This window comes from Rhagoletis zephyria, unplaced genomic scaffold (genome assembly GCF_001687245.7).
Source record: "Rhagoletis zephyria isolate East Lansing unplaced genomic scaffold, Rhagoletis_zephyria_1.1 Rzeph_scaffold_05933, whole genome shotgun sequence".
NCBI classification, from domain to species: domain Eukaryota; kingdom Metazoa; phylum Arthropoda; class Insecta; order Diptera; family Tephritidae; genus Rhagoletis; species Rhagoletis zephyria.
In genome coordinates, this window is record NW_016163016.1 from 14,952 (window position 1) to 36,651 (window position 21,700).

Genomic DNA, 21,700 nt, shown 5'->3' on the forward strand with positions numbered 1-21,700 from the left:
TATTACAAATCCAAAGTCACTTAAAACATGTAGGGCCAAAACTATTGAAGATTTTCATCCCCGGGTTTTTTAATCAATTAGTAGTAGTTTTTCTGCTATGAGGTTCTGATGCAGAATTCCAGTTGGCTTCGTTATTCTACGGATTGAAGCCAACCCAATCATTTATGCGATTTTGCTGCAACGATTTTTTCGAACCTTGTAGTCTGCTGCATTGTAACAATGCAAAATTTCAAACGATGGAAAAAAATAAATAAATACGCACTACTAAATTTATTACTATTTTTCGTATCAAAGTATTAAAACGAAATTTGCGAAAACCTGAGATTTTTGACAATTCTTTTATAAATATTTTATATATGTATAAGCTAAATCACCGATGGCGGGAAACTTGTTAAAAAAATGTTTACTTAGTTACTAGAATGCCTAGTGTGCCAAATTTGACGCAATTTTAATGTTGAATGTACAATAAATGCAAAATTTTGGCAAGTGGGTTTTAGAAATTTCGTGACTTTTCATCATTCGTTCCATTTTTGGCAGTCATAAAAGATTCATACTTTTTAAAAGCTGGCTTCCTTTAACAATTTCTTTAACATTTAACACACGTGTATCTTAAACTCCCACAGTGCCTATTTTGACACACAGTACAGTACATAATATGTGAATTTGTGGTTTGTTGCAGGTACCACGTGATGAGAACATCAGTGAAGTAGCGAACAAATCATAAGCAATATTTTCCATTCATATATAATAAACATTTTTTTTTAAATTGTTCCTCACGCTTTTAGAACAGAACAGTGAAAATATTGTGTTACTTCGTGAACTGTGAAAGGACGACTTCCACTCCAATCCAAATTTTATATATTTTGAGCAATATATACTGCGGAAGATTATTCTGAAGGTTCAGGCTCTGATCCTAATGAACCAAATTTTGAAAACGAACAGGCATTTCAGCCTCAATCACATTTAAAATATAGCGTGCCAGTTTTGGCATAATGGGCTTTCTAGATAGGTGAAAGGATCTGGTCGTTCCTGTGTTAAATGTACGATATATGGGATTTTGTTGTAAACATACTGGAAAAAATATACAGATTGTCCAATAAGTACAACGGTAAACTTAAGAAAAAGGTTGCTTGGGGGTTAACCTCCACGATAAGAACGCAGTCTCGTCTAAAAAAGTGTCATCATTTTTGAAATGTTTATATTCTTTTAACTTAAAAAGTCGGACCTTTTCACGCTAAACTTAGTTAATTTTTTCGGTAAAATACTTCCAGATGGTTGCTTTCCATACTTAAATGTAATCCAGCTTAGAGATATTTAGAAACGATGTATTGTGGAACGATTTTCCGTCATCCCTTGTCAAATTTGTTTTGGAGGCAAACCGGTTTCGGTGTTGTGCCATCTTCAGTGTCAGGGATGACGGAAAATCGTTCCACAATACATCATACCCCTACCCTGTCGGAAACACAAACAACCAAATAGATATTTAGAAACCATTATAAAAATAGGACTGTTTTGGGATTTTTAACTTTTTAAAAAAGTATCAATATGATTCTACCTAATTATTTCTTACCAAAAAATTTGTCATATTCCCCATAGCGCTACGATATATGTACATTAGACTGCATCACCAAAAAAAGTTGCGGATTTTCCGCCGGGATTACAAAATTGATTATTTGAGGGGATTTTTTCAAAAAAAAATTTTTAAGAAACTATTTTTATTCATAAAACACTCCATTTTTGGAGGTATTTTCAAATCGGTCCAGCTCACTCAAATCTTAATATTTTTCCGAAATATTTTGGTGGACGTCTTAAAGTATAATAGATTTTATAATTTCAATGGAAAAATAGTACCGTTTTTTTTTGTATGGGGAGTGATGCAGTCTAATGTACATGAATATATTTAACAAATTTGTTACGTGCCTACTCGAGGGTTAATGAGAAGGTGAACATCCAAGCTGGAAGTTCAGGGTGAAAAAAAAAAACATTTCTTTTTTATATCAATTGCCAAAGAAAGTGACAACATCAATATCTAGTAATTTAATACACTATATTGCACTGTGTTAAAGCCATGAAAAAAATTGTTGTTTTAACACATTCATCCCGGGAACAAAATCATTAATTGGACCTCATAGTTTTATATTTTTATTGGGCTCTTAAATAATGAAACTTTATTATGACTTAAATTTTGTTGTTAATATCAAAACAGATAGGCACTTATCAGTTCGAAGTTTGCCGCCACTTGAGTACGCTGCTGCTGCTGCTATTAAGCTCAATGTTTTAAGTAGTAGTTATTCTCACTACTGGCAGTTCATCACAGCAAAAAGGGAAAATTTTTAAAGTTTTGTAGCTGTTTAATACAACTCTACGAATATGTAAATGCTACATGAGGATGAGCAACCAATCAAGCTTAGGCTGAATACACATACATATGTATATTTAGTATGAAGTTTGTATTTACTTTTGTTACAACGAAACTCTGTCTGTTGTTAAAATTTCCATTGTCTCAAAGTTGAAAAGTTTTTGGCATTAAAATAAGTAATAATTGGAATCACTTTTAGTTTTATTAGTAAAGTTTTAAATACGTATTCGGTGCTTTGCTGTAGGCAATATTGGCGTGCATTTACTTGTGGTCATCTACTCTTCTACACTGGTGGATATTATATTATTATTTGTTTTTTTTTTTGTTTACAGAATGACTAGTACATACATACATATATTTGGCAATATTAAGCTGAATTTAAAAAACAACAACGTGTATTTCGAATCGGCCTAAACTTTTACTTACAAAAGTTCAGTGGCAATAATTCGCGTGACTGCCAATGTGTTTGACAAAAATGAATGCGTAAGGGCAGTTTCACTTGATGATGCTGCTTCGCTACTGTCTACTGCTGCAGTTTGTTTTATAGTATTTAGGTGGCAACATTTCTACTTTACTCCGCAGGCAATACTACTGGAATAATCAGCAGCATCGGCTTGGCGCAATGATTGTCCAGTAGATATTGAAACCGCTTTGTGGATGTATTTTTGTACATCTTTGCGCTGTTGGTGATTCATAATTCATATCTTTTACTTTCAGCGGTTTAGAGCAGTTTTGATTTCTTGTTAATTACAGGAAAGATAAAGTCACTTGACTCAAATTTTAATGACTTTCACTTTTAATTGACTTTGGTGGCTGGCAAGCGTCTTGTGTTGTTCTACGTAACTGGTTCATAAAATCAAGCCATAATTGCTATTGGTTATAAACTAAATTTGTAATGTAAGAAGTAATATATATACTACTGACAAGGGCCAACCGCCGCACAGTGTTCTATTTTAGTAAAAAAGGGACAAAATCAAATATCTCGAGAACGAGAAGAGGTAGCGAAGAAATGTAAGGGAATTTAAAATTTTTTGAGATGGATGAAGTTGGCTAACTTCCAAAACGTCAATTGCCTTGCATACGTACAAATAAAAAAAAAATATAAAATAAAAAAATAGTTTTGAAGGACATAAAGACTTCTAAAAACTTTTTCTGACCAAAAATAGCAAATATTTAAAACCTTCCATATTTGAAGGTAATTCAAGCTATTTTTGTATCCGACGAGACTGTTAAAACACCATTACACCTATTTTTCTATTTTCTCTTGTTCTGGAGATATCTGATCTTGTCTAATTTTTTTCAAAATTAACTAGAATACTGTGCGTCATTAGAAAAACTTCTTCCAATTCAGATATTGTTCGGTGCAGCCATCGAACCCAGGTCCTAGGGAGTGGTAGTGCGTACCTTTAACCACTCAGCCACAGCAGCCACAATTTCCAAGCTGTCACTTGTATATTAGGGTGGTCCAAAAATGCACGTGAAAAAGTAAAGTCGGAGTTTTTATGCTCTCACTCCCTAGGATTGTTCTATACCGAAAAAATGTACCCCTTTTTTATGTTGAAATCAAATAGTATTTAGAGGCTACTCAAAGCGCCCAAAGTTTTCCATGTATTTTTAAAATTAATGCTTTTCTATCGCAAAACTTTTTTAATGTGAAAAATATTCCTAATAATAATACCCAATTGTTTAACCATTTTTTCATTGCGACTATAATTTATAAATCCGCCAAAAACCCACAAAAACCGCGAACAATGCAATGGGGGTGGACAAATAAAAATCGTCAGGATTAATGGTTAAATAAATAATTGGGTATTATTAATCTCCTAAAGAGAACCATAGTTTTCAGATCGAAAAATATCGATTTTCAAGAATTCTATACCATTTCAACGAAAAGTTGTTTTCCCCATATAAAAATACATGGACAACTTTGAGCGCTTTGAGCGACCTCTAAATATTTTTTGAGTTTAAAATAAACAAATAGGGGCATGATTTTTGTAGATATAGAACAATCCTAGGGGGTGAGAGCATTACAATTCCGACTTTACCGTTTTTGGACCACCCTATTGTGTATACGGCCTAGAGGCCACTAGCGATTACTCCTTTGAAAACTTGCCAGACTCTTTTGTGAATTTTAGACTTTCGTTTATTTTCAATAGGAGTTCAACGGGCACGAAAATGCACCGCTTCAAATTTAGCGGAGGTTGGACAACTGCAGAGAAAATAGTGGTCCATCGATGATACTTATGATGGCCATATATCTTACCTATATATTGTCTTCCATAATCAGTGCTAACAGTGCTCATAGCCCCACACCGATCTGACTTCGAAGGAATTTTACCAACACCATGTCTGGTCCTTTCAGCATACACTTGTTTGCTTTACAGGGTTCTCAAGAGTCATATTCATGACAGCTCCCACTTTGATTGACCTTACAATTGGCTATGGTTCCATTGGATGTTCCAGAATAACAATCTTAAAGTTTTTTTTGCGACGGTTCTCGGAAATGATAGCCAGTCTCAGACCACTGTTCTTATAAGAGGGCATCCGATGCTGTCAGAAAAAAACCTTCAGCGCTGGATAAAAAATTCACTTCAATGAGAGTCGTCAACGTCAGCTTACATCTAAAGTTATCTATCCCAAGATATTGCACCTCTGCGGAGAGACTAAGGATTATGTCTCTAAACACCGAAAGCTTCAAATCTTTTCTGCATAAACAAGACAAATTTGTTGTTGCTATCCAGAAGGGAGGCGAATACAGAGGTCAACATTATACTAGATAACATGGAGTGGATCCTCCCAAACTCAAGCCTGCACCTTGCGCATAACCATCCTTTCCGGCTTGGTAAGCTACCTTTACTTTCCTCCAAAGACCGCAAAGCTCTAACTATAGCCTTATAAGCTTATATATTCGTCAAAAGGGGATATAGAAAATATCCCCCCTGATGACATGTACCAGCTTAGTATTCCTATTACCTACCTGAACAAGTCATTTTTAGCCAAAAAAAAACGACTTCAAATCTCATATAAAAAAAAACATATATATATATATATATATATCTCATGATCCACTGATCGGATCTTAACCAGATTAGTATGGGACCACCTCTGAGACACTACCTTTCCGCAAAAAGAATTACCGAAATCGGTTGACGTGGTCCAAAGTTATGCGGTAACATACATAAAAAAAATAAATAAATAAATAAAATAAAATAAAAAAATATTCCGACGAACTGACAACCTCTTCCTTTTTTGGAAGTCGGTTAAAAATAGGTTTACAACACTGATGGGCACTGCCTGGCCAGCGGGCAAAGCTCTTTTAAGCTTTCTATACATTTTATATAGGCGCATGCAGAGTAAAGCTCTCCCTGCCTATCGCTGGTTTACAAGATAGTGCTGTAAGAGTGCAGGGGAATATTTAAATTAATCTGTTTTTCTAAGCAAGTCTAAAATAGTCTTCCAGGTTCATTAATGTTCTCAACATCACTACATAATTCTCTATTACTCAAGTTGAACATTTGAAAACCAATTTATATGCCTGGCTGCAGTTGAACGTGCNAAAATCATCTGTTTTTCTAAGCAAGTCTAAAATAGTCTTCCAGGTTCATTAATGTTCTCAACATCACTACATAATTCTCTATTACTCAAGTTGAACATTTGAAAACCAATTTATATGCCTGGCTGCAGTTGAACGTGCAGAGGTGCTTGCTGTTATTTGTTGGCTTCCAGCATGTTCGAGTACGAATGCCGTCACGGCAACATACTATTTTAATTTTTTTTGTTTTTGGTTTTTCTTTATTACGAAAAAGCATATGTGAAGTGCAGAAGCGAATTAAACGACGAATAAAATTGATTCAAGTTGAACATTGAAATGCAAATTTATAAAGCAGCTGTTGCTGAGTTTGTAGAGATGCTTGATGCTATTTGCTAGTCCCGTCAGAGGCAACATGTTAAAATGGCTATACAAATTTTTGTTCTGTATTTTCGAATTATGAAAAAGGATCTGTGAAGTGCAAAACATTCAAAAGGAAAAATCTCAAACCAAAATTTTGCTTAATGGAAACAAAATTGTGATTAATATTACCAAATAATTATTGAAAATATCAACCAAGCCATTATTAGTATTAACCAAATATCACGTTGTCCATTCTGATTCTGATTCCAACTGAGTCCATTCAATCATTAATGGTGTTGGTGCCGGATACACTGTTTTGACATTTTCCGTCTTTGCCACTTTACTAACTAAGCATTTATGTATGCTTGATTAGTTCATACGTATGCACATATGCCCTTTCTTAAAAGCCCACATAACTCTATTATACATACGTAAAAATACGTCTGATTATTTAGCTGCAATTTTATCAGTTTTCGTCAGCTTTTGTCAGCAAATAAATCCGTATGCCTTTGAATTGCATGCTGATTGCAATCGTCTGTGTCAAGAAAAAAAAACACCACCTATACTATAACTGGAATTCAATTTTTAAGTATAAACCACAATCAATGTCAGCATTACCACAAATGAGCGCTTTTGACAAACTCTTGACACACACCTCTGCTCATTTATTGCACATTTGGGGCTTCTCAACAACACAGACACACAAAAAAACACACACGCTAACGCCCTAACACTTCAGCCACTTGACTTTTATGTAAGAGGGAGAATATGTGGAAGGCAATTGCTGTAAAAAATATATTTTGGAGTCCTCACCACCACTAATGCACTGGTTGCGAAGTTACAAAAGATTTCTTTTTCTCCCAATTTTTAATCAACGGAGCTTAGAATCGCGTAATAGACCAGTGAAAGGAAAGCAGTAAACTTTGTACGAGTGGGTATTCATATGAGTACAAGGTACGTACATACATATGTACATATATACATATACATAAGTATGCATTTATGTAGGTATTTGCTCCAGACATTTCGCGGTGAGGCAAACTGAAATGCTTTTTTTTATTCATGTATGGATGTGCTCTGTATGTACACATCTACTTATGCACACTGTAGCACAGTGTGCATATCAACGCGAATATACAGCTGTCGAGAAATTTAAAGGATTCAAAATTCTTTTAAGCACTGAATATTTCTTTGAATCTGCGAATAGCATGGCCACCTAAACACCTAGTTCAGGATTTTTGGTATAATAACCGACTTCTGGCATGGTTTTTCCATGAAGTTTTTTCCCTTCTCTATATAATTATGGCTGAGCTTAGTGACACAACATACATAAAGGGTGGTGGAAGCTCTTTCCCGTTGGAAATTTTGGTAGAATGTCAGTATCATATCTCCGTAGAACGAAATGAATCATTTTACCCTTGCACAACGCCAACGATTTTGCTCGAAAAGATAATATCTGACGAAGCGATTTTCATCTCGGCGGCTATGTTAACAAATAAAACTGTCACGTTTGGCGATCGTCGAGAAGCCAAAGCATCCTCACAGAGTGACAGTTTGGCCCATTTTTCTTTGAAAATGCTGTTGGAGCCGGAAATTGATGTCAAGAACCTGAAAGACACAATCGATATTTTGCGCGCCAAGTTTGGTAGTCGCGTTATCAGCCGTTTCTTTTGTAGGGTGTCGTGAAGGACCGATGTTATGCGAGCAAACCATTAATGAGTCAGGACGTTAGGGCCAGCAAGCCGTTCGTTCGAAAAAACCAGAAGCCGTCACCAGGGTCTTGGAAAATTGGATTAACAGGAAGGGCTACTGCGAAGTCAGCTAAGGTTGTCACATTAATAAAATCGTGTTCCATAAATAACGAGAACATTTGTTCTTTTTCGAAAATAAATATTTGTTAATTTTCTTGAATTTTTAAATAGACACCAACTACATTTTGCAGCGGAATCATTATTTAAGAATCCTATCCCTTTCGCCAACAGCAGTAAGTTTCTTTTGCCCCTGTGTCGATACCTTCCTTCAGGTTCTGTAAATGTCCTACTACCTAGGCTGCAACTAAACACACAAAATCTTACGACTTGCGTGAGACTTCTGTCTGCTATCTGATTCATATGAACTACCATTTGCTGGTTTATGACCTATGAGGTGATTGAAGCTTCCTCCATGTTAGCCCTGTTACAACACGAACACAATTCTTAGCAAAGGCCACGGTGATCTGTTCTTCCATTACCCTCTACCTTCTCCCTGGGACTCAGTAGAGATGTATTACTCTTAACGATGAAAGATTATTGACACCTGCTTTACAGTCTGTCAGAGTCCTGAACATGCTTTTGTTGAAAAATCGCCTTAATTTCCGCCTGTGTATCCACATAGAGTTTATTCGCCTAGCGGGTAAGTTACTCTGCAACAGCAGTCCCGCTACAGTGGTCTAGCAGGGCGAGAGACCTAATGAGGTATAGCTCGAAAGCATAGACCACAGATCCCAAGGTTACGTCAATTATGGAACGATCCATACCTTTTTTTTGTTGGGATATATACTTCTCATATTAATGCCTTTTCTTTCAACCTATACGACATCTATTGTGGGTTATAGAAATCTTACAAAATTGAAGCTTTATGTCATATATATAGTCTGCCCAACTTGTCTAAGATAACGCTATACTACGACGACCGTACGTCCTGTACACAAGCAGCACGGAGGCAATAAGCTGTGCTATTGGTGTAGTCTTCATCTATAGCATCAGTGGGGCTATTCATAGAGTTCCTGTGGACATTCTCCAAATTTTTTGAGTAAGCTTTTTAACTAAAGCTTCCTACCAAACCAACACGTCACTTAAGGATTAACCAACCGTCATGCCGTCAAAAAAGTTTTAGCCCCACCCATTTTAATGCTGTCTTCAAAGGGTTAAGCAGATCGATCAAAATTAAAAAAAAAAAACCTAAAAAAAAAATATGAGACACCAAATCTGTGGCTTAACAGCACTTTTCTGCAAAAATGGTTAAGAAGTAAAATAATAACAGATAACACATGACAAAGAGGTAGTCAAAAAGAGGAGCAAATATATTACTTACGTGACATGAAAATGCAGTTATGATGCGATGTTTCAATTGAAAGATACAATTCTAAGCTACTTAAAATTACTCCAAATTCTGGGAATATCAAACACCTTAGTGGCCAAAATCGTCGGCAGGCGGTCAAAGATAGTTCTGCAACTTGATAAGGTGTATTGATTGAACACTGTCTATACGTGCCCATGCCGTGCGACCTAATATCGTCACGGACTGCTACTGGCGGATTTGTTTGGAGCACTTCTCTCTCATCTACCTTGCTTTCGCTAGACTAAGTTCGACTCCGAATGATCTCTCTAGAGTAAGCATCAGCTGTCTGCGGAACCTTATTTTGTACACCCAACACTTTTCCTAACATCACACGGATTACCTGCAGGTATCGGTTGAAGAATCTTTGTTGTGGTAACACAGTAGGCAACGCAAGAATTTATCGGCCATTACAGTTTGGAAAATGTATGAGCTTAGACCGAACTCGACATTTAGAGTTATTGATTTAGGCTGTGTGCGAGTTCACCTAAATTTTAGTACCTAAACTAATATTCCACTGGAAATTTCCAGCACTGCTACAATTTAGGAGAACAGCTGCTAAAACTAAGCGAGTTCGTTTGACAACCTAAATTGTTTGTTTTGGAATTTGAATTTGTTTGCTTTTAATAAATATATCTATAAAATGAATAATTTTGTGGTAGCTTTGGGACTATTTAACAATATAATAAAATTGCAGCAGAAAAGGAGAATGCTCCATCCTGGCATCTATAAAAGAATCCGTTTGCTCTTCTGACCCTGCGAAATAATATATGTACATCCATCGAATTACACATATACTTATCTGAATGCAAAAATCAAAAAAAATTTATACTTACATCTTTCTGAATATTTTCTTTTTTGTGCCATAGCAATGATAACAATTATTTAAAATATCAAAAAATCGTTGTTCACTTAATCGCTCGCTCAAATATATTTGACTGTTCAATTTAGGTTGAAAAGTATGCTCGCAGAAAATCTAAATTGCTCCTATTCACTGCGTTACCGACACTTTCCAGTGATTTAGGATTTTTCTCTATTTAGGTAGCAATTTAGACGTACTCGCACACAGCCTTAATATCCGAATGCGTTCTGCTGGGCAGAGACTTAACGGTCGCTTTAAAACGGTTGTAAGCAGGTCTAACACTAGGTTTAATACTCTTAATTCTTACATGTCAACAGTGACCTATCCCTATAGCAAAAATGCCAGCTTTAATGATTTGATTAAATTTTATTATCTACCATTTTCAGTTTCCACAATAATAATTTTTTTCTGCAGGGTAGGTATATTGCAATTTGAAAGCGATTTCATGCCACAACTCATGAGTTAGCATAAATAATTTCCACTTGCTCGTTGTCGAGACAGTTCAGATATTTTTGCGCCTTTCAATGGCTTCCTACTTGGAGTTTCTAGGCAGTTGCTGCCAAACAAATGCTACGTGTTTTCACATCTACGTTGAAATACGTATGCACGTCACAATTTACTAACATACATATGTAGTTATATATTAACTCTGACATACTCGTACCACTGCTTACTCGCATTAACACTCCACTGGCATCACTCATTTTCCAGATTTTTCCGCTATAGACAAATTAGGCCCTTGTGGAATCTTTTGTATACCTTTATAAACACGAGTATATGTATGAAAGTAATATACAAACATACATATATATGTACATACATATATGCGCATACATATGCAATCTTGTAAGTGCTGTTTTCTATGCCACGTAAGTTAAGCTGTGTTGGTATGAAGTTTCATTTTTTGTTTCACGTTTAATTTAAATCTGTATATTGCTGCAGCTTATCCTCAGAGTATTTGCTGTTATTTGTGTATTATTTGTTGTTGCTGCTGTCGGTACTTTAGGGATACGCAGTCGGAAACATCCATGTAATTTGCTCTCTACAAATACACACATGTGACTTTGTGAAAGTAAATAAATGTGTCTGTGGATTTGTAGCTCATTAGCCTTTTGGTTTTTGAGGTTTCCAATATTTGCATTAGGTCCACTTCAGAAGTGTGCGCCATCTTAACACATCCCTTAATTTCTGCAACATACACACGATTTAAATGTTTTCTAGCATTACGTGATATGGATTGATGGACATGTTTAAGAATTAGTGGTGACATACATATGTACTTGCATTAGAGTGGTCATAGCGTCATACGAAAAAATTTTTAAGACGTGAACTTAAAAGTTTTCGGGCGGAAAAATATTAGACTAGTAATGAAAATAAGCATTAAATTCTTTAGAACGCGATTCGTGAATTTCGACTGGCTCCGGGTGGACTAAACATATTACTTTTGAATCAAGAAAAATTACCAAAGTTTTTAAAATTTTCACATTTCTAGACATTTCTTGTATGATTCCATAAGTAAATAAATTAATTTGATTTAATTATCAAGACCTTTAATGGCAATGGTACAACTGTTGGTGGTCTACATATGTACTTATGTGATGCTTCTGCAATATTTATTTCGCAAGTTTTGGCTCATAAGAAACTTTTCGGAAAAAAAAAATTGTTTGGCCTTATTTTGCAAAACTCTTTAAATATTCAACAGCTACTAAAAAGTTTTTATTTTTTTTTTATTATAAAATTTTAAAACNGTGATGCTTCTGCAATATTTATTTCGCAAGTTTTGTCTCATAAGAAACTTTTCGGAAAAAAAAAATTGTTTGGCCTTATTTTGCAAAACTCTTTAAATATTTAACAGCTACTAAAAAGTTTTTATTTTTTTTTTATTATAAAATTTTAAAACTTAAGAATAACAAATGTTGCTCTAATTTTGCAGAACTTTTTTCCTTTTCAAAAACTTTAGAACAGTTTTTTCTTTTTCAAACAAAATTTTTGCAACTTTTGGGGGGGAAAATATTTTTTTTTTTTGCAGAACTGTACATATAACTATTGAACACCTAGTCGTCACTGTTTTTGTTTTATAAATTTTTTCAATCATTAAATTTTTCGATTTTTGGAAAAAAATTGTGCCTACTAATTTTGCAGAACTTNCTTAAGAATAACAAATGTTGCTCTAATTTTGCAGAACTTTTTTCCTTTTCAAAAACTTTAGAACAGTTTTTTCTTTTTCAAACAAAATTTTTGCAACTTTTGGGGGGGAAAATATTTTTTTTTTTTGCAGAACTGTACATATAACTATTGAACACCTAGTCGTCACTGTTTTTGTTTTATAAATTTTTTCAATCATTAAATTTTTCGATTTTTGGAAAAAAATTGTGCCTACTAATTTTGCAGAACTTTTTTTCCTTTTCAAGATCTCTTTAACTGTTAAACAGTTACAACAGTTTTTATTTAATTATTTATTCAATCAGAAAATTTTTACGACTTTTTGAACATTTTTTATGTATTTTGCCGAGCTCTAAAAGTACTGAACACTATTTATTTTTTGGATCATTCAATTTTTCGATTTTTGGAGAACTCTAGAACTATAGAAAAGCTACTCAGAACTGTTTAGCAACATTCCGTATGTCAACGTGACAGACATCTCTTGTTTAGATTTGTGGGAGCAACAACAATTTTTTTTAAGTTTTTACGCATTGTTAGTGAAAAATTTAAGTACATTTTTCCTCTTGATATTTTGCCAGAAATAAACTCTTGATTCTCCCCTGATCAAAGTCCAACCTGGCCAATTTCAAAAGTCAGATAATACATGCCATGGAAATAAGTAACTATTAACCAAGGCGTAAACAATTTTTTTCTACCTCGGTGTTTGTCTAGTTAAACGAGTTTAAACATGCAAATTTCAAGCATTTTTCCAAAGCAGGGATCACACGATTTGTACATTTATACAGATTTGTACATTTTGGCAGTCACAGAGTGGTGTATAAAAATTACCAAACAACACCACTCCGTAACTGGCAAAATGTAAAGATCTGTACAAATTTACAAATCGTGTGATCCCTGCCTTAGACACAAGTCTTCTTAAAATCCTTATCTCATATCCCACTTATGATGGATAACCAAAAATTGTTGTTAGAACTTTGTCCGTGCCTTTTGGTGGAAACTATAGTTTTCTACAAATTTTAAATTTGCAATAAAAAATATTATTGCATATTTTAAACAAGGAAGCTTGTTGGTTTTTGTCGCAAATACGAAAGCTTATTTTCTATACTTTCCAATGATATATAATTTGTATTGGGCGTGGTAAAAGGGCTACAAGTTTTCCATAATACTTAGGACGAACTCGGGTCCGCCTTGCGGTTTCGTCGACAAGAATACAAGTTTACAGAAATTTAAGAGAGTGGAAAATTTTTTGAGATACAGAGGAATTTCGGGTTTAAGAGATCTGAGAATAAGGCACTCACTTAATTAAAGTTTTCTTTGCATGTAGTTGGCCAATCCTAAATTTCTTATTATTTTGGTATAGGCTAAATTTACTATCGGCTGCGCAATAGCATTTTAGGAACTATGCAGGATTCCGCTGATTTTAAACCGCTTTTGACATTACGAAGAGAAGCTGTCTGTATGATGCCGCGTCTTATTTTGGGATCCGTCTGAGCCATTGGAGACCAAACGAGGGTTTAAGCAAAGCGATTTGTTCTCGCACGACTTCTTAAATTGAGCTCGATACATAAATACTCGTAACAAGAGTAACATACCTCCCTACTCCACTAACTTGATCCCACCTCTTCCGCTTGTCCTCGGCTAAACAGTAAGTAATCAACTAGAAAATTGTATATGTCTTATTCGAGGCTGACAAACAAGCCAAATATCGCTGCATTCTGATCTCCCGGCTACATTGATAAGTATTTATATATCTATGTATGTAAATTCCTACGCGCATTATACTACATACATATGTGTGCATAGCGCAAATTTTGTTTAAATTCAGATAATGCAAATGAAATCACAAAAGCTAGCAAAAGCTGACTTTGCAGCTGATCGTATAAAACACTTTCAGCATTAGCATTTAAAATTAGTCAGCTTTCGAATTGCTAAACGTGCGACTCAGCATCAAAAAATTGTATTCTCTAAGGAAGTATTTTCGTTTCATGCTTATAGCATCTAATTCGTACATTAATTAACACTAACGAGATGACCTACAAATTAAGCCTTTCATCTGGAGAAAAGGTAAAAGTATAGCAATCAGTTAGATTGTGAATAGCATGGCAGGCATAGCAGACAAACTGCTTGCATTCAAAGAGGTTAATTAGATGAAAGAGTAAACTGGAGGTCCATAATCTTATGAAAGCATGCAACCCAGCCAGCAAAATACCCGGAAAATTATCCGAAACAACTTTAGCTCGATGTATGTTTGTCAACAAAATTCCCTTGTCTAAAAAACGTTTGACTACAAATTTCACATTTATGTACATATAAGTATGTACCTTTCATCGTTAGTGTGGCAGATTAATGCACAAACGAAAAACATTTTCTGAGCAAATTTCCTGATTTTACACTTAAGCTAGTTTCTAGAGAGAGCACTGGGTCCGTTCTGTTGGGGGGCCCAGTCAGCATTGCTTCTTTTTCTGACCGTTAAATCAGCCACGGAACTAATGCCACCTTTTATCTCTTTATATGGACTGAGCTATTCGCTTTTGTTCGAGCATGTTCTATGTCCCCTTTATACTCGAAATTTAACCAGCTGCGATTCGAACCGGAACTTTACCATAAGTAGGGGTTTATATTTAGGAGAAAAAATACTAATTATACTTTTCTTAGGATCATTTTCCTGATATTGTTTTGCACCAGTTAACATAGGTGCACATAAACGCTTTTTCAGAAAAAGGCATTGCTCTTGCTTGCTAAAAATAAATCGTCACCTAAGGGTGAAAAGGTGTCAAGCCCATTTTTTTTAATTCTGCAGGAGAGAAGAAAAATCGATGTAGTATCCTATCACCTGCCATTCTGCAACAAAAACTAAATTTTGAAAAAAGTTGACTTGGCACCTTCTCACAAATATCTTAATATGCATAATTTCAATGGATTCTAAAGAATATACTACTATACAAAACAAATCATGAAAGCACGACTCAAAGTTATAGTACATGCTTTATTTTTTCATATTTAATATTTTTTTTAAGATTGGTCCTCAAAACCCATCCCGATAATGGCTATGTTCTATGTGACGTACGCCAAAGTTCAAGTAGCGGTAACGACTTTTATGACTACAGTTGATAGATGGATTATATAGCTTGAGTAATAATATATTTAAAGACACTTTTATCGAAGTTCATACCAAAAATACTCCTCTCTGCGATGTCCCAAGCTTCATAAGCGAACACTCTCTCGAGGTAATCAACACTTGTCTTCAAATCTTCGGTAATTCCCCAAACTTTATAATATAATTTTCAGGTTATTTCGCTCATCCAGCATTTCAAGTTTTTCGGACTCATATATCACAGTCTCTCTTTCTCTCTTTCTATTACAGAAAATAAAGCAATGGAATTAATGAACATAGAAGAAGAGATTGCGGTTATTTCTACATACTTAATTCAAAAACAAAAAAAAAAACACAATTGACACTCTTGCAGCAAAGGTGCAATATTTTTTTCTTTGTGTCAATACAGCGGCATATATTTCAAATCTCAACCGATTCCTATAATTATTTTATCGTTCATTATTAATTTTATTTTTAGGAGGTGCTACGGCTTTTTTGAACAGTCGTAAAAAACAATCTCACATTTACTGTAGCTGGCCTTAGATGTAGTAGAATACATGAGTGGAAGACCCACCTATCTCGGCAGCCAGTTCGAAAACGCCTTATCTTAGAAAACTTCTCAAGAACGCCCTACTTCAGAATTTGATGGAAGAACGGCCTATCTCAGCTGCTGATTCAAAAACGCCCTATCTCAGCACATTTTCATTGTATTTTCAACTGAGATAGGGCGGTTTTGAACCGAATTTTGAGATAGGGTGTTTTTCAATAAAATTCTGAAACAGGGCGTTCTTTAATCAAATCCTGAAGTCGGGCTATCTTTCATTCTAGAGTTTTTGTAGGAAATTGAATGTCCTACAAGTTTGTCATTTATATTTTTTCTGTCGCGCTTGTTATTTACGAGATGGGGGCAAAAAACGAGAATTTCATGAAAAAAGTTTTATCCATAAATTATTAATTGGTATTTTTAATCATAAAATATATCTGGAACAAACAATATTTCAGTTCAGAAATATTTATATATCGTATTATGTTTGACTTTCAGTTTATATTTTCACATATACTTTTAATATTATGCCTTTGACACACAGTCACACAGTGATCAGTGTCAGACCAAAGGCTCTACACAAAGTGCCTTGTAAAACTTTTCATTGTTTTAAAAACTCATCTTGTAGACTGCCATATAATCCTTATAAACCAACCAATATAAAATTTATAAACTAATAATAGAGCAACAGTTTGGAAGAAGCCGCCCTACCTTCTGGGGCCCTTTTGCTCTTATACAACTTTTATAGACTATTTTTTTAGAGCTCATTAGGAGAGTATTTGCTTTTCAATTTTGCGCTAATAAACCATAATAAATGTTTTAGAAAATTGTTTGTGTTATCTGGGATGTATTAGTAACAAGAAGAAAAATACCTTTCCAAAAGTTTTAATAAAACAAATTACGATACGTACATACACATGTATGGTGGAAAATGCAAATGAAATTTTCTCTCAGGTAAATTTTAAATTTATTAAAAGGATGAGAAAGTTTCCTACAAGTACCGAGTATTTTGAGTTGGTAGTTCTTCGGGGCTTTAAAAACAATATAGTATATAAATATTCATGCTATATGTCGAGGAGTGCTTTGGAGTCTATTTTATATTATTTTTACATTATATACATATATGTTTTATATGCAATTTTTGACTATATAAACATGTATTGAACTTTAATTAAAAATTCATATCTATCGAATCGTTGGTGTATGTATATATGTACATATAAGCATAAAACAGTTGATTTTATTCCTCAACAACTTAAATAAACAACCATTTCTCCGATTTTTTCCTTTGCCACACCCACCACACCGACTCCTTTCGACCACCAACAGTACCTCCAAAATTGAGTCCTTTTCAGACATCTATTCTACAGCTGAATATGGGTGATCGGGCATCACTAACCTGCTCGGTGGTGAAAGGTGACTTACCACTAACCATCACCTGGCGTAAAGACAACAGGCCCATCGACCCGACACAGCATATGTCCGTAAAGCAGGTGGATCAGTATAATAGCATATTGGTAATAGAAAATCTTGGCTCCGACCATACGGGCAACTATTCGTGCGTGGTGCGAAATTCTGCGGCGGAGGTGGAGAATTCGCAGTCGTTGCTGGTTAACGGTAAACACATGGAGTAGCGATGTAAAGCGTGCAAAGCGACGCTGCCTAAAAAATCTGTAGATTTTTAATTTATTTTATTTTTGTTTGGTTCTTTCGGCAATTGTAATATTTTTACACCATTTTTGTTGTACAATTGTTTTTGATTTTCACAACGTTTGTTGTAATTGTACAGCGTATATATAAACAAACGTATATGTATGTATTTATGTACGGATATAATAATATAGAGATACATATATATATATATATACATATATTCTAAAGTAGTAGTTTTGAACGATTTTTGATTTTGCCCGTTTTGTATGTTTCCTTCTCTTAATATTAGGGAATGCATTTTGTGTAATAACAGAAATTTGTATGTAATTTACAGCAGAATTTGTTGAAGATTATTTTTTATGTTCATAGAATGCGTTTTATTCATTTACAAAGAACAAAAATTCGAATAAGTTGGCAAAATATTTTTTATTCATTATAAAAAATATGCAAGTATTTGCAAATGATATTACCTGCAAAATTTTTGAAATTACAAATTTTATTTCCTCTTTGGAATGCTTAAAAATTGTAGTGTTACTCATAGTAGAATCGAAAATACGTATTAAAATCATATAAAAACTGCGAAGGTTTAATTTTACATATTTTTGGAAAATAAAAATAAATTACAGTAGAAAATAAGAAGCCATATAACATTTTCAGCTAAATAACGCATAAAAGCTACGCACTCGCAAGTGTCTACGAAAATCTCCACAAAGCGCAATATCACTTCGTCTTCTTCAACGTCGTTGGTCCATCGTAATTCCACGCTGGTTCATCTTGACTTCCATTCAGAAATACTACTACGTTTCCCGTTCTTTGTCCATGTTAACGCCTATTTTGTAAAATAAAAATATTATTTTGAATATTTAAATTTCATAATCGATATTCTTGTGTATTACTTACAGTCCCACCCATAATAGAACCGTTCGTGTTTCAAGATGGCCTTGCCGAGGGTATGCGCACGCGCACAGTATGCGGTGTATCGCGCGGTGATCCGCCGCTAAAATTGATCTGGCTCAAGGATGGCGAACCGTTGCCCGAATTATTGGGCGCCAATGTCACAATGCTCGATCAATATTCATCTTTGTTGAGCATACCTTCGCTGTCGGCTTCGCATACCGGCGAATATACGTGTGTGGCAAAAAATCCGGCTGCGGAAATCAAATACACTGCCGTATTGCAGGTCAAAGGTATAGTATGAGGGTGCTCTCCGCTTGAACATAACAAACAGCAGCACTTTGATTATGCTTTTATAAGAGAAATAAGGATTTTTTTTAACAAAAGTTTCACACAAAATTAAGTATTATACATTTCTACAGATCCTTAGTATAAATATTACGTGATTCAAATGTATGTCCCTAGAAGCACAAACAAATAAAAATAAGGTTAAATATATTAAAACAGGATATAAAAAAATTCATCAAAAAAGATACCGAAAAATATTGTATGTGCCCGTGAGTAAATTCGTTTAAAAATCACCACATATGTATATTTACACTAGTTTCATCTGCCTGGAACCGGTCTTACTTTGGCGCATACGCAGAATACCTCCAAATCCGTAAAATACTAGCCTCCTTTTATTTTCACGGAAAAGGAAGAATGAACAGAGTACTCAAACGATTTCTGCGCGTAGCCAAGATAAACTTCTATAAGAAGGCAATTAAATGCGGGTAGCCTTGGAGCCAACTTTTCATGAAACACACATCCAAATAAAGCTAGACAAAGACCAGGGCCCGATCTGGACTTGAAAAAATTAATGGACAGGACCCTAGCTGGCCATTTTGATGGGTTAAGTCATTGCCTAAGCCTTTCTATCTACATATTTATAAGTGAGCCTGCCTGGTACAAAACGCTCGAGGATGTACTAAGTGTACCTTCTCCACCATTCTGAAGATCGCGTTTTGTTAACTTTCTCCTTTTTTGAGGATACAGCTGACCAAAAGGACAACAAAATAACGTACATTTGCCCAACGGTGAATCACGACAAGAAACTATATACGTTTTCTATATAGCATCGTCATGCTCTTAGCTAAGGGATTATTATCCTTTGGACTTTTTAAAAAAATTCAGCAATAAACCCCTTATTTTTTTACCGTATTTTTTTCAATCAAAAATCATGGTTAAATTGAAGCCTTTATTTTCACGTCAAACATTTGAATTTTAACTTTATTTTTTTTGTTAAAAAATAAAATTTTAAATTTTAAATTATACGTAATAAAAAGTTTTCACCTTAAACGGTTATAATCAAGTAAATAAACAATAATATTCTAACTTTTATATTTTATCGAAAAAAACTAAGGTCATATTTTAAATTTTTTCTTTGACTGAAAAAATAACATAAATTTTAACTTTGAAATTTGACTTTTATTTTTTACCGAACAAATAAAAATCAACTTAAAATTTTTAAATTTGTGCAAAAAATAAAAGTCAATTCTTTACTTTTATTTTTGACCGAAAAAATAAAAGTCAAATTTTAACTTTTCTTTTTGGCCGAAAATAAAATTCAAAATTTAACTTTTCTATTTTACGGAACAAATAAAATTCAACAACAATTATTTATAGACCCTTTTTATAAAAAAACAAAACAGTTACGGTCCCTGCCCAAAAGAGAATTTAAGATTTTACACAGGCTTTGTTACGGGACACTGCAGGTTGAAGGGTCTCTTACACAAATTAGGCATTTGGTCAAACCTCTGACCGTTCTCCACAGCCTCTAGTCGAACCTAACGCCATTTCCAGGAGAGCCAGAGGAGCACAAGCCTAATATGGCTACAGCAATTTCTAAAAGAATAACCTGGGCATTTCAAAGATGAAGGGTCGAAAGAAAATATTTAACCTACATCTAATATCTTTTTTGATGAATTTTCTTAAATTATAAATTCAACAAAAACCAATACTTAAATGTCAGCACACATACATACTTATTATCAAGAAAGACACACATATTTAACACAGCCTTTTACCACAAAAATACATCTAATCACCTACATATATATGTATGTATGTCTATCTAAGCACATCATTAGCACACCTATCAAAAATAGGATACAATTAAAAATGTAACCAAAATTTAATAAAATTACCGTAAAATATAATTAAAATAAACTTGTTTACTTTAGTAATTTTTAAGTACTACTTCATTTTGAGTTGAGTACTAAAATCGCTTCTTAAATTTTGAGTTGTTATTTTATAAAAATACATATTTATTTTTTTTAGACAAATAAAGAACAAATGGATAAAACATGTTAGGTAATAAATTCGTAAAGATTTAAGAATATACAACCAACAATTTACAATACATATGAAACTGAAATTTCAAAACCCCTTTGAAATCCCCCTTAACCAATATCCATCCTCAAGTCGCTTTGGCACGCTGTGGGTTTTTGTACGGCAGATCACCAGGTAACCTAACTGTTGCACTGCTTCAAATGCTTCTTACATTTTTATTTCAAACTGCTATTTATTTTAATATGCCATTAATATAGATATTTTGTACTAGTGCATGTTGTTGCGATTAAAATAAATATGCAATAAAAAAAAACAAATTAGGTTTTGCATATTTACGATAAAAAAAAGTTCGCATCACGGCTTCGCACATCCTTTGAGCATATCTAATATTTTAATCGCAACCACAGCACATAAAGCTTTGCTTCATTTTAATACAGCAAAAAAAAGAAAGCCAACACGGACTAGCAACCGCTTACGATCGATGTAGCATTTTCGTCGTTCAACTCCGTGGAGCTTTTTGTGAGTTAAACGGCTGAACCTGCACACCTGCTGTACCTCTGTAGCTGCTATACGCTCCTCTGTACTGCTTACAAGGCTCTCTCTGCATACTTGTGTGCATACATACATCTGCAAACAACTCTATCTGCTTACGCTTTAAATCCACGAAAACAAAAAATAATACAAACATTCCATATCTTTTTAAGCCCCGCTTTTTTTTTGGTAGTGCGAGAGCTGTCATGTGGCCAATCGCGCTCATCCTACGCTGTGTATTATTTATATATTCTTTTATATTTTACTATGTGTATGGCTGT

The 21,700-nt window shown here is 34.2% G+C and overlaps 1 protein-coding gene across 1 annotated transcript in view; it reads left to right on the forward strand.

Moving 5' to 3' along the window:
• Positions 1-19,786, forward strand: part of LOC108372624 (Down syndrome cell adhesion molecule-like protein Dscam2) — a gene marked incomplete at its 5' end in the record, with an annotated part of 33,573 nt that extends 13,787 nt beyond the window's left edge. Inside the window, one exon of the mRNA XM_017628354.1 lies at positions 18,566-19,786. Coding sequence (XP_017483843.1) covers positions 18,566-18,861 — 296 coding nt within the window. The remainder of the gene's footprint in view (positions 1-18,565) is intronic.
• Between the last annotated feature and the right edge of the window lie 1,914 nt (positions 19,787-21,700).